This window comes from Impatiens glandulifera, chromosome 2, assembly GCF_907164915.1.
Source record: "Impatiens glandulifera chromosome 2, dImpGla2.1, whole genome shotgun sequence".
Lineage (NCBI taxonomy): Eukaryota > Viridiplantae > Streptophyta > Magnoliopsida > Ericales > Balsaminaceae > Impatiens > Impatiens glandulifera.
The window spans coordinates 1,620,492-1,635,830 of NC_061863.1; the positions used below are offsets into that span (position 1 = coordinate 1,620,492).

The window sequence follows — 15,339 nt, forward strand, 5'->3', positions numbered from 1 at the left end:
TGGCTTAATTGAAAGTAATTGATCAAAAATATTGGACTATTCTATCACCAATTGGGTTGTTTTTATTTGGGCTGATGATGAGCTAACAAAAAATGCATCTTGGTCCAAATGAGTCATTTTATTTGGATCCTTTTATAATAGATAAGAGCTTAAGATTTAAGAGTCATTTAAAAAAAATAAGAATAAAATTTAAAATTTTAATTTTTCTGACAAGTGTTTTAGATATAAACCCTTATTCTCGTTTGATTTTCATTTGTAAATCTTCAAAATTTGACAAAAAAGAAAGTATTTATTTTTCTGAAGTCTTACTCTCATAATATGATTGATTACTGCCATTTAAAAAAGGTAAGTTGTCAATAACAAGTCCAAAAAGTTGTATGTGATATTAATTACTTATATTGTAACATTACTGATGATTGATTGTGAATTTCGTTAAGAACTTATTGTGAAATATAGGTTAATTTTTAAATGATTAATCTCGATGTGTTTTAAGTGTGTTTGATGACATAGGAGAAATTCGTGTTTTTGTAATGATACTACCCTTAATTATATCATATTATAACTTAAAAAAACAATTGAATGAAACTCTAATATTTAAATTTTGTGTAATCTCACTATGATGTTAATAGAATAAAAGGTAAGTTTGATTCAATACTAAGCCTACTTCATTCATGATGAAATTATTTGTCAATAATAATATATTAAACGCGATTTTAAGATATCTAAATAAATATTTTTAACTCATGTTTCTTGTGTGAAAAAAGTTTAAACACAAATAATCTCATATGGATTATGTCTACATCTACTCAATGCTTTAGAGAATATTTGAATAATTATGAAAGGGATATTATTCTAAATATATCAAATTTCCAATATAGATAATCATTTCATGAATTAATTGAAATAAAATAAGTTATGGATTTTGAAAAACAATAAGTTTCCAATTATTGAAATGACAATAATCTAGTAAAGAACAAATAATGAACTTACCATTTTTGTATCATCCCAATTATAATTTAGATAGATTAAGTGAATAATGTAGAGGATAACAATAACATTTTTATCTATATAATACAAATCTATCTTTAATTAAAATAATTTATAATATAAATAATTCAATATTTTTCTTCATTTATACATAAAATACTAAAATAAATATACACTATAAATATAAGTTTTAATCAAATTTTTTTCATTCCGTTAAAAATCGGTACTTAAAAAAACAAATATCACTAATTCGATTATCGGTTAAAACATTTTAAATTAAATGATAAGTTTAAGGACAACAATTTAAAACCGCCATAACGGTCTCCCAATTGATCTGAATTTAATTTTCTCCGCTTTGACCCGAGATCACGACAAACTAAAGAAAAATAAAAAAATGTTGACTGGAATCGAGGAGGAGATGATAATTATTTATCTACCCCGAAAATATACAAATCACAATAATGTCATATGTATGTATAATAATATTTTCAAATATACTATTAGTCTTATAAAAAAAAACATAGTATATTATGAGAAAAATAAATAACAATCACACCTATTTTTTTTAAAGTATTTATATTAAAAATGAAAAAACAATCTTTACACCTATATATAAGAATTATAACTATTTTTAGCCTATCATTATAGATAACAAGCTATAAGCAATAATTATCTTTTAAAAAATACATCTTTTATCGTTTAAAAAAATAAAATAATATTTGACAAGTTTATATAATTTTGAAAATACCCTATATTTTTTTTTTCTGATAAGGAAGGAAAGGGAATTCCGTTCCAATCGAGACGGATATACAAAAATAAAATAAAATATTTCGTCGGAATTGGGGCAGATATGATTTGTGTTCAGAAGAATCGGGGCAAGGTAGGGTCGGGTTGGTACTCTACCCGAATTGTTACGTTGCCATCCCTAATCCCTAATCTTGTATTTCTATTAGAAAGAACATCAAATCGTCATTCTAATTGAGCCCTTCCGTGTCTAATAAAGACCCGACCCGATTGAGACGTTCTTAGGTACAAATGATAACTGCCAAATGAAATAAAAATAAAAATAATTTATTTTTGAAAAATTATATTATATATTACTTGAAATAGAAGAAAATCAAATACGTCGTCGTTTAATCGTTGCTGAACCAGACAGAGGAGAAAAAATCCCCCTTCCCACCACAAAGTTTACGTTCGAGATCTGAAAGAGACGATTCAGCTGTCGCCGCAACCGCCCATCGGCCAACGCCGGACTATATATCTCTCTCCCTGAATCGTGAATCTAGACTTCCATTTCGTTTTCCGGCGAATCCGACGGTTTCGTATCTCCTTCAATATTCGCAGTAAGTTTCTTCTCTCCGTTTTCATTTGAACAGATTGTGCTACTTTTATCGCATATTCAACAAATCAATCACGTTGTTTCGATTTCTTCAAACCGGATTTCATTTTGGCAGGGTGATCGATCTAGTAACGATTCAGTATTCGTGCATGTGATCTATATGACAGTTGATAAACAGTTGGATTTCGAACCACGCGAATCATATGGATAAAAATAAGAACCGTACCGATCTGCTCGCTGCTGGTCGGAAAAAGGTAAATTCCTTTAAAGAATTTGTTTATGTTATTCCAACACTGAATTCGCACAATGTGAATTATTATGAGCTAGCTGTTCATGTGTTATTAAAAATTTATGTGTTTACCAGCTTCAACAATTCCGGAAGCAAAAAGATACTAAAGGAAGTAAATCGTCAGGTAAAAGTGGTAAACATGATCATGCTGATGCTGACCGTCCTACAGTGGAGGAAGTTAAATCAGTAAATGAATCTGATGATAAGGCGGTTGTCTTGCCAGTTACAGTGGATACCAAAGACGATGATAATAGTCTTATGCCTGCAGTTGCTATAAATGATGACAGTATTATTGTGGCTGATTTGCCATCAGAGAATACAGGAGTTGTTGACTCCTCGTTGAATACAAACATTAGCAAACAAGGTACTGATATTGTTGCTCAAGATGATACGGTATGCTTTTTTGATGCTGAGGATGTGGTCCCTGAAGAAACTAAAGTAACTTTTGGCACGGTTCTGCATGATGATATCACTGTTTCACGTGAACTAGAGGTCACTGATGGGGCAGATCAGGTAAAGGATATAGGTTGTGCCTGCTTTCTCTACTCTAATTTTCAATTTTCTTTTATTTATTACATGATTTGCTACTTTGGGTATGTGCTGCATGATTTCTGATGTATTCCAATTAAAATGTCTTTTGTTGCTGGGTAGGGACGATTCAGGAAGTTGACCATCCAGTTTCTGAGAAAACCAATGAAGGTGTTAGCTTAAAGCTCAAAGGGGATGCTTCTTCTGACAATCCTATACCAGATGGGATGACTGAACCTGAATCAGTAGCAACAATTGAAGAGAAAGTAATGAAGGAGCAACATTTTCAGTTGGATCCGATTGATGAGCTGAATGCTGTACTCCCACCATCTGGAACGACCAATGAGGTAGAACAAACTCAAATAATAAACGTGGGATCACTTCCAGTTCTGGTTTTGTCGGAGTCATGCGGATTTTTACCTGCCGAGAATGAAGAGTTATTAGTTACACAAGGAGATGCAGAGGCAGGTTTGGCTGATGAAGACATGTTGCAAAAGCATTTGGACGAGCAATTTCATGTGAATATGAACATGATAGAACATAATAATGGAGGCTTAAGGAGTCATTTAGATATCACAGAGCATATATCATCGGATCTATTGCACAGACTGACAGAACACTTGTATCTTGCATATTTTTCCAGGGATGTCTGTCTGTTGAAACTCAACGAACAATCAGAGTGGCAAAAAGAGCATGACCATAAACATATCCAGTTGGTTAATGAGAATTATGTTTCCAGCGCTTTGGTCAATAATGTTCAGGGGCAGAATAAAAGTCTATCTGAAGAGCTTGAACAGTGCAAATCTGAGCTTCAGTCCATCAGTTATGCTAGGAAGGAGTTGGATGATCAATTTCTTGCTTCCAGGACTCAGGTGGATGATTTGTCTATGAAGGTTAATGAATTGAATTTGAAGCTGGATAATTCAAGAGATGAGTTGTCAAACAAGTCAGCAGAATTGGCTAGTTCAGCGGCTTTGTTGGAAGCTTTACAGATTGAAAATGCCAATTTGAGAGAAAATATGACATTTGCAACGGTGGAGAACAAAAAATTACTTGATGATAATTTAAATTATGGTGATGAACGTGAAAAGCTCTTGGAAGATTTAACTAAGCATAATGGGTATTTGACATCATTACTTGTTGAAAACATAAATCTAAATGTAAACTCTGCATCAATAGTGGAGGAGTTAAGGTGTCTGGAGGATTTAAAAGTTGATATTATGCATCAAAATGAGAATTTGCTAAGCGAGTTGGCAGAGTTTAAAGCTACATTGGAAACCGTTCGGGATGAAAATGCCACATTAAATGGAAGGCTCTCTTTGGCAGCCCAGGAGAAAATAAACCTTGAGAGTGACAAGGATTATTTTGCTCGGGAAGTTGAGAAACTTGCATTATTGTTAGCAGATTGCAAAGGTTCATTAGACAGTTCAGAGGCTGAAAATATAAATTTAAAAGAGAACATCACTCTTGTAGTTGATGAGAGAAATAAGATCCAAGAAGACAATGCTAAGTTTAACTCGGAGAATGAAAAACTGTCCTTGGACTTGGCCGATATTCGAGGTGTACTGGAAAGTTTACAAGAAGATCATAACAAGACAATGAATGAGCTAAAAGAAGCAAATGTCCATCTTCATCAACTTGCCGAGGAAAATATTGGTCTCAACAGAAGCATAGACGAGCAGAAATCTGAAACTAAGCACTTCTCTAACAGTGTGTTATCTTCAGTTGGGCAGCCTGAGAAACTTGTTCAGGGTTCTGATGTATCGTTTGGAGACCAAATAAGTGGTGCAGATGAAGAGCAGCATCATAGCGATAATTTTGTTAATGGTTCATCTCTTGATCGTCTTATGTTAAATATCGACGAAAGGTCCCCCGCGTTTGTCATCCTGAAAAGGCACATAGATGAGGCTGTTGGTTTGGTCCAGAGATTCGACAGAACTATTGAAGAGATGATTCATAATTCAGCATCTATGAGCAGGTCAGTTCCGAAGAAGGTTGTTCCAGATGTATCACGACTGATTCAAGCCTTTGAATCCAAGGCTAATACTGATGAACATGATGCAGAAGAAACACCTTTGACTGAAAACCGGTTGTTGGCAGATTCATATAATTTATTGAGGGAGCAAACACGAAGTCTTAAGGGAATTCTGGAGGAAGTGAACTTGGATGCTGCAAAAGCCAGTCAATTGTTAAATGAAGAGAGGGAAAAAAGGATTGTGGCTGAGTCTGCAGTTAAGGATCTCAGTATTAGCTATAATACTTTGAAGGACCATAGTGAAAGCTCAGAAGCTGTAAGCATCGAGCTTCTTGTTCTTTATGAAATTCTCAAACAACTTATTTCTGACGCGGCAACTAAAGATAGCGAGGTTTTGACTCTTTTTCAAACTTTAAGGCACCAATGGATGATTCATGAAGTAAAGAATGGTAAGCTGGGTGAAAAGCTTATGGACTACGAGTTACGTGTTAATGACTTGCTGATGCAGCTGGATGAAGCGAACTCAAAATCCACTGCAATGGAATCCTCATTCTCTAATGAAGTGGAAGTTCTGCATAAAGAACTGTCTGATAGGGTATTCTCATGTGAGCAAGAATGGAACTCTACTGTTGCCCAGGTTATTGAGAAAGTAAGGAAGCTTGAGTATGCAGTAGTAAATACAGCTTCGCCGATGCTCCCTATGAACAATCATGATGCCATAAATGTTGTAGACTTTGTGTCTGTTTCTGTTGATGCTGCTTCAGAGGTGATTGCGAGTCTGCAAGAGAAGGTTGAAACTTCAAATAAAGATAGAGATGCCATTTTAAATTTATACCAGGACTTGAGCCAAAAATTTGCTGACCTTCATGATAGAAACAAGTTATCTATTAGTGTGTTAGGCAATATTTATAGTACTCTGGGGAAATATGCAAGTGGTTCCATTGAAATAGAGCAATTTGCGCCAGAAGACCAGATTCTTGAAGGTCCTTTATTTCCTGTTAAGTGTGATACCCTTGTGGAACACCTGGAGACGGCATTGAGGGAGAGGCAAGAGCTAGAATCTATTAACAAGGTACTCAATTCTGAGCTGAAGAATACAACGAAAGTTATTGAGGAGCTGAAGGAAAGATCTCTCGATTCAGATATGGTTCGCCAAATGGTTGAAGACGTTGAAGATGCTTTTCCAGTTGAGTATGCAGAGACTGAATCAACTAAACTTGAATTACGTCTCCGATCTTTGATTTCTTGGCTTCTCAAGAAACTTGAAGAAAATAAGCAGGGTGATTTGTCTGAAAGAGCCTTTGTCTCCAAGGAACTTGAGTTGACTGAGTTGCATGGTCAAATAGATCAGTTAAGTTCCATGATTGCTGAACATGAAAATGATAATTTCATTTTTAAGGAATGTTTATCACAGGCATGGCGTGATCTTATTGCTACCCGTTCTAAGGTTCTGAAAAAAATAAATGAACTTGAACAGTCAGAACATCGTGTATCTTCTATCAGAGAAAAGCTTAGCATTGCAGTTTCTAAGGGAAAGGGTCTGATTGGGCAGCGTGACAGTCTGAAGCAGTCCCTTGCAGAGATGTCAAGCGAATTGGAGAAATATTCTCAGGAATTACAGTTGAAAGATGCCAAGATTAGGGAGCTTGAAACTTATTCTGAGGCTGGTGAGAGGATGGAAGCTTTGGAATCTGAACTCTCCTATATTCGTCACTCAGCTACTGCATTAAGAGAATCGTTCCTCCTGAAGGACTCTATACTTCAGAGAATAGAAGAAATTCTGGAAGACCTGGAACTTCCGGAACACTTTCATAGTAGAGATACCATTGAGAAGGTTGATTGGATAGCTAGTCTAGTACAAAGGAACCTGTTGCCTCCTGCAGATGGGGATACAACAAGTGCTGTTGGAGGAGGGTCTCATTCAGATGTTGGTTTGCCTGTGATGGATGGTTTGAGTGAAGATGCAGAAAGAGCCTCACCTTCAGATGATGATCTGAGGAGAAAATTTGATGAGCTTCAAAGTAGATTTTATAGCCTAGCTGAACATAATGAAATGCTGGAAGAATCCTTGAAGGAAAGGAATGGTGATTTGCAACGGTGGGAAGAGATTTTGGACGGAATAAATATGCCATTGCAGCTACGATCGATGGATCCTGAAGATAGGTTTGAGTGGTTGAGAGGAGCCCTTTCTGAGTCTCAGCACCATTGTAATTCGCTACAGCAGAAGGTTGGCAATTTTGAAATCCTATGCCAGACATTGACGTCTGATCTTGAAGAATCACGAAAGAGCATATCCGATCTTCAGTTCAATTTCCAATCTGTTACTCATGAGAAAGACCATCTTTCTCATAGTTTGGGGACTCTAAAACAAGATTATGATTTGGCCTTTGAGAAGGTGGCCCAATTTGAGCTTGAGAATGGGAAGTTGCTCGAAGAGTTAAATAGTTTACATGAGAAATTGATTGAATTTGAAGAATCGAAAATGAGCTTATCTAAGCTTCAGTTGACTATCCAAGATGTTATTCATGAGAAAGAGCATCTTTCTGATAGTTTTAAGACTGTTAAACATGATTTAGACATGGCTTCTCAAAAGTCTCTCCAACATGAACTTGAGAATTATAAATTACAAGATGAGTTAACAGCTTTGAATGAGAAACTGGTCAAAAAGGTTCAGACAGAGGACCAAATTCAGTATATTGAAGGGAAGCTAAAAGGATTGCAAGATTTAGTCAATGATGTATTGCCGGACTCCGATGAAGATTCAGTTGATGATTCTAGCCATGTTCAGCATCTGGAGAGATCATTGAGGAAGCTATTAGAGAAATATTCATCAGCTTCACAAAACCTTACTCAGACAGAGGACCAAATTCAGTATATTGAAGGGAAGCTAAAAGGATTGCAAGATTTAGTCAATGATGTATTGCCAGACTCCGATGAAGATTTAGTTGATGATTCTAGCCATGTTCAGCATCTGGAGAGATCATTGAGGAAGCTATTAGAGAAATATTCATTAGCTTCACAAAACCTTACTCAGACAGAGGACCAAATTCAGTATATTGAAGGGAAGCTAAAAGGATTGCAAGATTTAGTCAATGATGTATTGCCGGACACCGATGAAGATTCAGTTGATGATTCTAGCCATGTTCAGCATCTGGAGAGATCATTGAGGAAGCTATTAGAGAAATATTCATTAGCTTCACAAAACCTTACTCAGACAGAGGACCAAATTCAGTATATTGAAGGGAAGCTAAAAGGATTGCAAGATTTAGTCAATGATGCATTGCCGGACACCGATGAAGATTCAGTTGATGATTCTAGCCATGTTCAGCATCTGGAGAGATCATTGAGGAAGCTATTAGAGAAATATTCATTAGCTTCACAAAACCTTACTCAGGTTGATTCTCACAATGAGGAACTCACAGGGACTTGTAATGACAGATCGATTCTACATGGAGCAGAAGAGGATGATGTATTATCATTATCTATAAAGAAAGAGCTTGAAGAGGCTTTGCATGATTTGAGCATATTGAAGGAGGAGAAAGAGAGATGTCTTGCTGACAATCAAGCACTTATCCTTGACATTGAAGCTTTAAATAGGAAAAAGCTTGAATTGGAAGAGCTACTACGTCAGGAGGAGCAGAAGTCAACCACTGTGAGAGAAAAGTTAAATCTTGCTGTCAGGAAAGGTAAGTCACTGGTACAACATCGAGATAGTCTCAAACAAGGTCTTGATGCAGCAAACTCTGAGCTGGAACGCCTGAAAAGTGAGGTTACCTATAATCAAAATGCTGTTATCGAGCTTGAGAAGAAAATCAAGGACTTGTCTTCTTCCCGGGAGAAGCTAGAGCTTGTAGAATCTGAGAATTCATTCCTGAGAAATCAAGTGGCAGAAACTGATAATTTATTGCAGGAGAAAGCACATTCTTTAAACTTGATTTCCTATGCTTTGAATAACATTGATGCTGATTTCAATCTTGACGATAGCAACCTAGTTCAAAAGCTGGAACAAATAGGAAAAAGATGGAATGACTTGAGTGCTGCTCTGGCATCTTCTCAACATGATTCACAGAAATCTAGAAGAGCTGCTGAGTTACTCCTTGCAGAAGTGAACGAAGTCCAAGAAAGAAATGATGGACTGCAGGAAGAGTTGGCAACAGCTGCAAATGAGATTTCAGAATTATCTGCTGCAAAAGTTGAAGCTCTCTCACATCTTGAGAAGTTATCTGCTGTTCAAGCCGAGGACAAGAATAAGCAATTTTCTGAAATGATGGTGTTTAAGGCTTCTTTAGATCAACTTGGAGAGGAGTTCTCTATCATATATGATCTGCTAAATGATGCCCTTACTAATGATGTAGAACATCTGCATAACCTAAAGGCCAACATATTGTCATGTGCGGAATCTGATTATGCTTTCACTGATTCAAGTAGCTTTGTTGCCTCGGAGTCAGGAAAGAAGGTACTGTTTCTTTTTTTCCAAAGGCATTACATTGCGATTATAGCCTACTATTTGTTAGATAGGATGCATTTCTACATTGTGGAGGAGTAGACCCATTTTGTTATTGCGCCTATTTAGAAACTAGTATTTTGTCACAATCACGATCTCATTGGAAAATCGTCAAAATTAACTAATATTGAAGTATTTTTTCGTTTGCTGTAATATTTTTTTCTTAATCACAATGAGATTATTTTTTGAATTATTATCCAAATTATAGTTTGATTTTTGTTGCTTCATTTGGTATAGACATAATTTTTTAGACCCTCATCCAACTTATAGTGTTTTTTTTGTTTCATTTGGTATGATTATATTATTTTTAGGACCTGTTAGATTATTTTTCAGATCTGATTTTTGGCAAACATAACAAATCTTTTGCATCATGATCAACATTTTATGTTGGTAACAATACAACCCATCATGTAGCCTTTATGTTCCGTTTGTATGGGCAGCTTCATATGGTCTAGGGAACCAATTCGGTGTTTAGTTTATCTGTTGAGAATTTGGTGCTCGTCATCATCAATTGGTTGACAATTATTGGCTATAACTTAAACTAAGAGCTTCATGAGCCAACATAGGATGGTGGATGCACTCAAACTATAGAAATCCTCTCCACCACCACTGAACCACCATAGGAGAGAAGCATAGTTTTAATGAATTTGTCTCTAGTTAGCTTACAGTTGCTATTTTCTTTTCAGTTTTGTCGCACTGCTCATATTTCTAATATATTAATTATACTTGCTTCATAAAAAATTGAAGGATTATGTGGTCACCAAGTCAATGAAGGATGGGAATAGTTTTGCCGAATATTATACTTATATGGGGAATCAGTTACAAGAATTAAAGAAACTAACTGGCACACTTAAAGGAAGATTAGTCAACCATATAGCCGCATTTGATGACGGAGTTAAGCAATCACTTGAAGCAGCAGACATTGTTCATAAACAACTGGCTTCATATAAAGAGTCATGTGAATCCATGAAGGACAGTGTTGCCAGATTACAAAGCATTGCAAACGAGAAAGATACTACATCTACAATAATGCGCAAAAACATTTCCTTGCTTTTTGAAGCTTGCAGAAGATCAATCTCTGAAATGGAAAATTTGAAGCTTCACATAATGGGTAATAATGGTGATAGTACTCCAAACTCGAGGGTCAGCTTGGAGTCAACAACATATGCGGACTCTGGAAACATGCTTGGAGGAGAGATTCCTTGGTCCAATGAAGGTTCTGTTGGCACTATTGCTGATAGATTGTATCAAGTTGTGAAAGATTTTTCTCATATGCAAGTTGGTATTATCGAGAAAAGCCAAAAGGAAATGAAAGTTACTATCACAAACTTACAGAAAGAGCTTCAAGAGAAGGACATCCAAAGAGACAGAGTTTGTGCTGAACTAGTCAGTCAGATTAAGGACGTCGATGCTGCTGCAAGGAGTCACTTGCACAATCTTAAATCTGCAGAGCTTGAAATAATTGATTTGAAAGAGCGTCTGAGGGTCACAGAGGAAGGGCGTAATTTATTGGAAAGGAGAGTCGCAGTGCTACAAGATGGTGAGGCCACCTCCAGGGAGTTGGTGGAGAAAGTTGGTTCACTGACTAGTGCTCTGGCGGCAAAGGACCAAGGTTGTCTCATTTTTCTTTATTTTATTTTCTAGTTTGTCTTCTCCCATTTGGAAACACTTACTGTTTGTCTGATGAAAGGCTATTTAGATTTAATTCAAATAACCTCTTATCCGGTCATCAACCAAAATACCAAATTACCCTTGTAATCCCAAATAATCCATTTTTTAAATGATATTGTAGTCATTTAACCCAAATAACCTCAAACAATCCACTTGTTTTTTTTTTTTTATCAAAAAAGATATATTTTCTTTTTTCAAAAAATGCAGATTATTTCCAAATAACCCTACATCAAACAAGATCTTATTATTTTCGTTTCTGTATCTTGGGATGTTTTGACATAGAGAAACAAAAATTATTGAGTTTGTATCATACTGAATTTAGTTTACAAACGTTTATATATTTGATGGTGATGGGGCCGTTGTTTATAAAAAAAAGACATGTTGCATCATATTTCATCTTTATTATGTTTGCAGAGACTGAGACACTAATGCAAGCTCTTGACGAGGAGGAGATCCAAATGGAAGACCTTAGGGTTAAGATTGAGGATCTGGAAAAGGTTATACAGCAAAAAAACATGGACATCGAGAACCTTGAGGTTTCCGGGGGAAAGGTGAAAAAGAAGCTTTCCGTCACAGTGAGTAAGTTTGATGAACTTCATCGGCTATCAGAAAACCTGCTTTTGGAGATTGAGAAACTGCAATCACAATTACAAGAACGGGATTCAGAGGTCTCTTTCTTAAGACAAGAGGTCACTCGAAGCACAAACGAGTCTCTAGTTTTATCACGAACAAACAGTAAAGTGAACTCAGAGATCCACGACTTATTGACTTGGTTGGACACAACTATGGCTAAAGTGCTGGTCAATGGTGTTAACTCTTACGATGATGATGCGGAAAAGCATGATGAACAAAAAGAATTGTTGAAGAAACATTTTGCATTACTCGTATCTGAAGTGGAAGAATTACGGGCTGCAGCTCATATCAATGACACATTGTTACATGAGGAGAGAAGTAAAGTAGAAGAGTTGACACATAGACAGGAAAGTCTTGAGAGTTCTTTACATACAAAAGAATCTGAACTGACAATACTTCAAAAGGGGGTTGATCTGGGGCATGCAACCGATACTGTTTCTGAGATTGTGGAGGTGGAACCATTGGTTAGCAATCTATCCTTTGTTTATTGTCGCATTTAGAAACCAATTTTTTTAAAAGCTAAGGCCTTGTTTGATGAAGGGTTATTTTGATTTAATCCAAATAACCCATTATCCCATCATCAATCAAAATATCTAATAACTTTTCTAAATTAAATACAAAGGAACAATATGTTTTTATTTATAAATTTGGCTTGTTTGCTGTGGTTTATTTGAATTGATTGCAAATAAACCACATGGTCGATCACTTCTGCCATCAAATTGTAAACTAACCAAAATACCCTGCTTTATTAACATTTTAAAATATTAACTAAAAATATTTGTCATTTTATCCAAATAAACCTCTTTGTAACAAGAACTGTTTTTCTTTTCATTTTTTCTTTTTGAAAAAAGCCAAGATCAAACAAGGTCTAATTTAAGTAAATAACTCACCGAAATAATGTCACTATGAAAATTTATTTCCACCAGTTCAAAAAGTCTGGATCACTTCGAATTATGCTTTATTTTCTACAAAACTAGATTCCTGGTATCAAATTGGTTCCTTTGTGCTTGCCTTGTTATTTGGTCCATTTAGTGAGTTGCCATTACTCAAGGGCATTATGCTTTTAAAGCAACCACACATTATCATAATAACTTATTACCTTTGGTGAGGAAAGGAAAAGGACAAATCCATGGGAATTCTTTTTTATAGTATATGGCATTTGAAATTCTTGTGAAAAAGTTCTTGACAGTTAAACATAATATCAATTGAAATGCTGAAATTTTCGAGCTATACTGCCAAGCTTCTGATATTTTTTGAAATTTTGGAGCACTAACATTCATTGCATATTTCTATCAGATAAACAAGTGGACAACACAGAGGCCTTCCACTTCATCCCAAGTTCGGAGTTTGCGCAAACCCAACAATGATCAAGTTGCAATTGCTATAGATGCTGACCAGGCTACAAATGAGATTCGGGAAGATGAAGATGATGATAAAGGTTTGAAATGCTTTATTTGAACTAAATCCAGATAAACTAATATCCTTATTCATAATATTTTGGTCATTTGACTTAAATAAACCACAATATTTTTCCATGTGAAAAAAAAAGAAACCAGGATTGATATTTGTATAACTTATAATAATTATATGAACTTGTCGTTTTGTTTGCTGGTCTAATATTTTGATTTTGTCTGGTTCAGCCCATGGTTTCAAGTCTCTGACTACATCAAGGATCATTCCTAGATTCACAAGACCTCTGACAGAAGTTGTTGATGGTCTATGGTGGGTTACTTTACTTTATCTTTATTGTCTCTATTCTAGTCTCTTCTAGATTCATAATTTACTAAGCATTTTCTTTTTGATTATGCAATCTATATAGGATGTCATGTGACCGAGCGTTGATGCGACAGCCTACGTTGCGCCTTGGTGTCATCATCTATTGGGCTCTTTTACATGCCCTTCTTGGCGCACTTTTGTAGTGCTAGATGAGACTCAATTAGGTACCTTTTCTCTTCCTCGACTACTATTACCGTATCTTGCTCTTCTGTTTTGAACTTGTTTCAATTTTCCTGGCTCTACGTTATTGGATTACGGTTTCCCCCCTCATCCTTGCAACTATTGTTGTGAATAATATGGATAAAAGGGGGAAACATGCCTAAATTGACAATTATATCCTCAAATTACTTTACTTAAACTAGTACAAAAAGTACCCGTTAGAGCTTGTATGATCTGGGCTTACTTAGAAAAAACCTAGATTATGAAAATAGAGGATTATTTGGGTTAAAGTATTAAAATATATTTTTTCGTTGAAAAAAAAGTAAAGGGTAATTTGGTATATTTATTGTTGATTTGAATGTTTTGATTGATGAAGATAAAGGATTATTTTGAAAAAGAAAATCAAATTAGCGAAAAGAAGCTCTAGCCAGCCCTCTTCGTTAACACTAAATCCCCTACTGTTAAGCTTAAAAAAACGAAAAGAAGACATGAATATTTGTGCACCAGTTATATGCCCTTTTTGCACATAATACTAAATTTGATGTTTATATATGCCCTTCATATTGGGGTGCCATCACTCTAGGTCGTGTTAGATTTTCTGCGATAAAACCTAGTTTTAAAAACCAAACCTTTTTTTAGTCATTTTACCCAAATAACGGACTTCTAAACCGAACAAGGTTATTTGAAGCATGTAAATAAGAAACGACTAATTGTAACATGTAAAGAAGAGCAGGAATGAAGTAATAACCATCAAGGCTTACTTTCTGGAATGACACTTTTATTTGCGGTTTCTGCTGCATGCATTTAAATTGGTGCAATTTATATGTGTTTTATTTACTATTGCTGAGGAAAGTGGGTTTATTTACTAAATTTGCAGGAGTTCTGAAGAAAAAAAAGATGAAGATACAAATAGAGTTATGTGTACAATTCATTTGTTATAATATTCTTATAAAACTTAGATCATGTTTTAGGCCAGTTTGAAGAAGTAAAGTAAGATGCAATTTTTTCTGCCTTTTTATAACTTTTGTGTGGATTTGTAAAATCCTAGACAATCAACTGGTCCATATATAATAAGAAACATTATTTTCTTCAAAAACAGGTTTGTATAAAAGAATATTACAGATTTAAATTTGTCTAATTGTTCTCATACACCTGCTAGGTCTTTTACAATGGTTGAAAGAATTGAAAAGTGTCTGAAAATGTCGACTTGCTTTGTAAGATTTTCCATTCAAAAAAAAAAGGAAGTGAAGGCCCGAGTCGTGCCAACCAGATATTTGTACTTTTGAGACTTTTACTAATTTAAATGGTTATTTTTCTTTTATTGAGTTTTCGGGTTTAAGAGAAAATGAGTAGGGAGGTAAATGAACTGGACTCCTATTTATTAAGAGAGTTCGAGCTTGTTTAAAAGTTTGAAAATTTAAACAAGTCAAGACATAGTTTTTAGATATTTGGTTTGTTAGGTCGTGATAATGGACTCG

General features: G+C 35.2%; 1 protein-coding gene across 4 annotated transcripts; it reads left to right on the forward strand.

Annotated features, from left to right (window-relative positions):
• Positions 1-2,172: 2,172 nt before the first annotated feature.
• Positions 2,173-14,955, forward strand: LOC124927086 (trans-Golgi network-localized SYP41-interacting protein 1). Of its 4 annotated transcripts, none has more exons than XM_047467431.1 (10): positions 2,173-2,330; positions 2,442-2,580; positions 2,691-3,141; positions 3,267-9,574; positions 10,370-11,234; positions 11,708-12,390; positions 13,223-13,364; positions 13,567-13,648; positions 13,746-13,866; positions 14,739-14,955. In XM_047467431.1, the coding sequence occupies exons 2-9, from the start codon at positions 2,530-2,532 to the stop codon at positions 13,843-13,845; spliced, it is 8,682 nt and encodes a 2,893-aa protein (XP_047323387.1). In that variant the 5' UTR covers positions 2,173-2,330; positions 2,442-2,529; the 3' UTR covers positions 13,846-13,866; positions 14,739-14,955. The 4 variants fall into 4 exon arrangements, with proteins under 4 accessions (XP_047323387.1, XP_047323388.1, XP_047323389.1 ...); XM_047467432.1 differs by having other exon boundaries at positions 2,691-3,128; positions 3,278-9,574; XM_047467433.1 differs by lacking the exons at positions 2,173-2,330; positions 2,442-2,580 and having other exon boundaries at positions 2,995-3,128.
• Positions 14,956-15,339: the final 384 nt, after the last annotated feature.

Coding starts and splice junctions, on each gene's coding strand:
- LOC124927086 (XM_047467431.1), top strand. CDS start 2,530: ATGGATAAAAATAAGAACCGTACCGATCTGCTCGCTGCTGGTCGGAAA. Junction 3,142..3,266: donor AGATCAGGTAAAGGATATAG/GTTGTGCCTGCT, acceptor GTTGCTGGGTAG/GGACGATTCAGGAAGTTGAC. Junction 9,575..10,369: donor CCTCGGAGTCAGGAAAGAAG/GTACTGTTTCTT, acceptor AAAAAATTGAAG/GATTATGTGGTCACCAAGTC.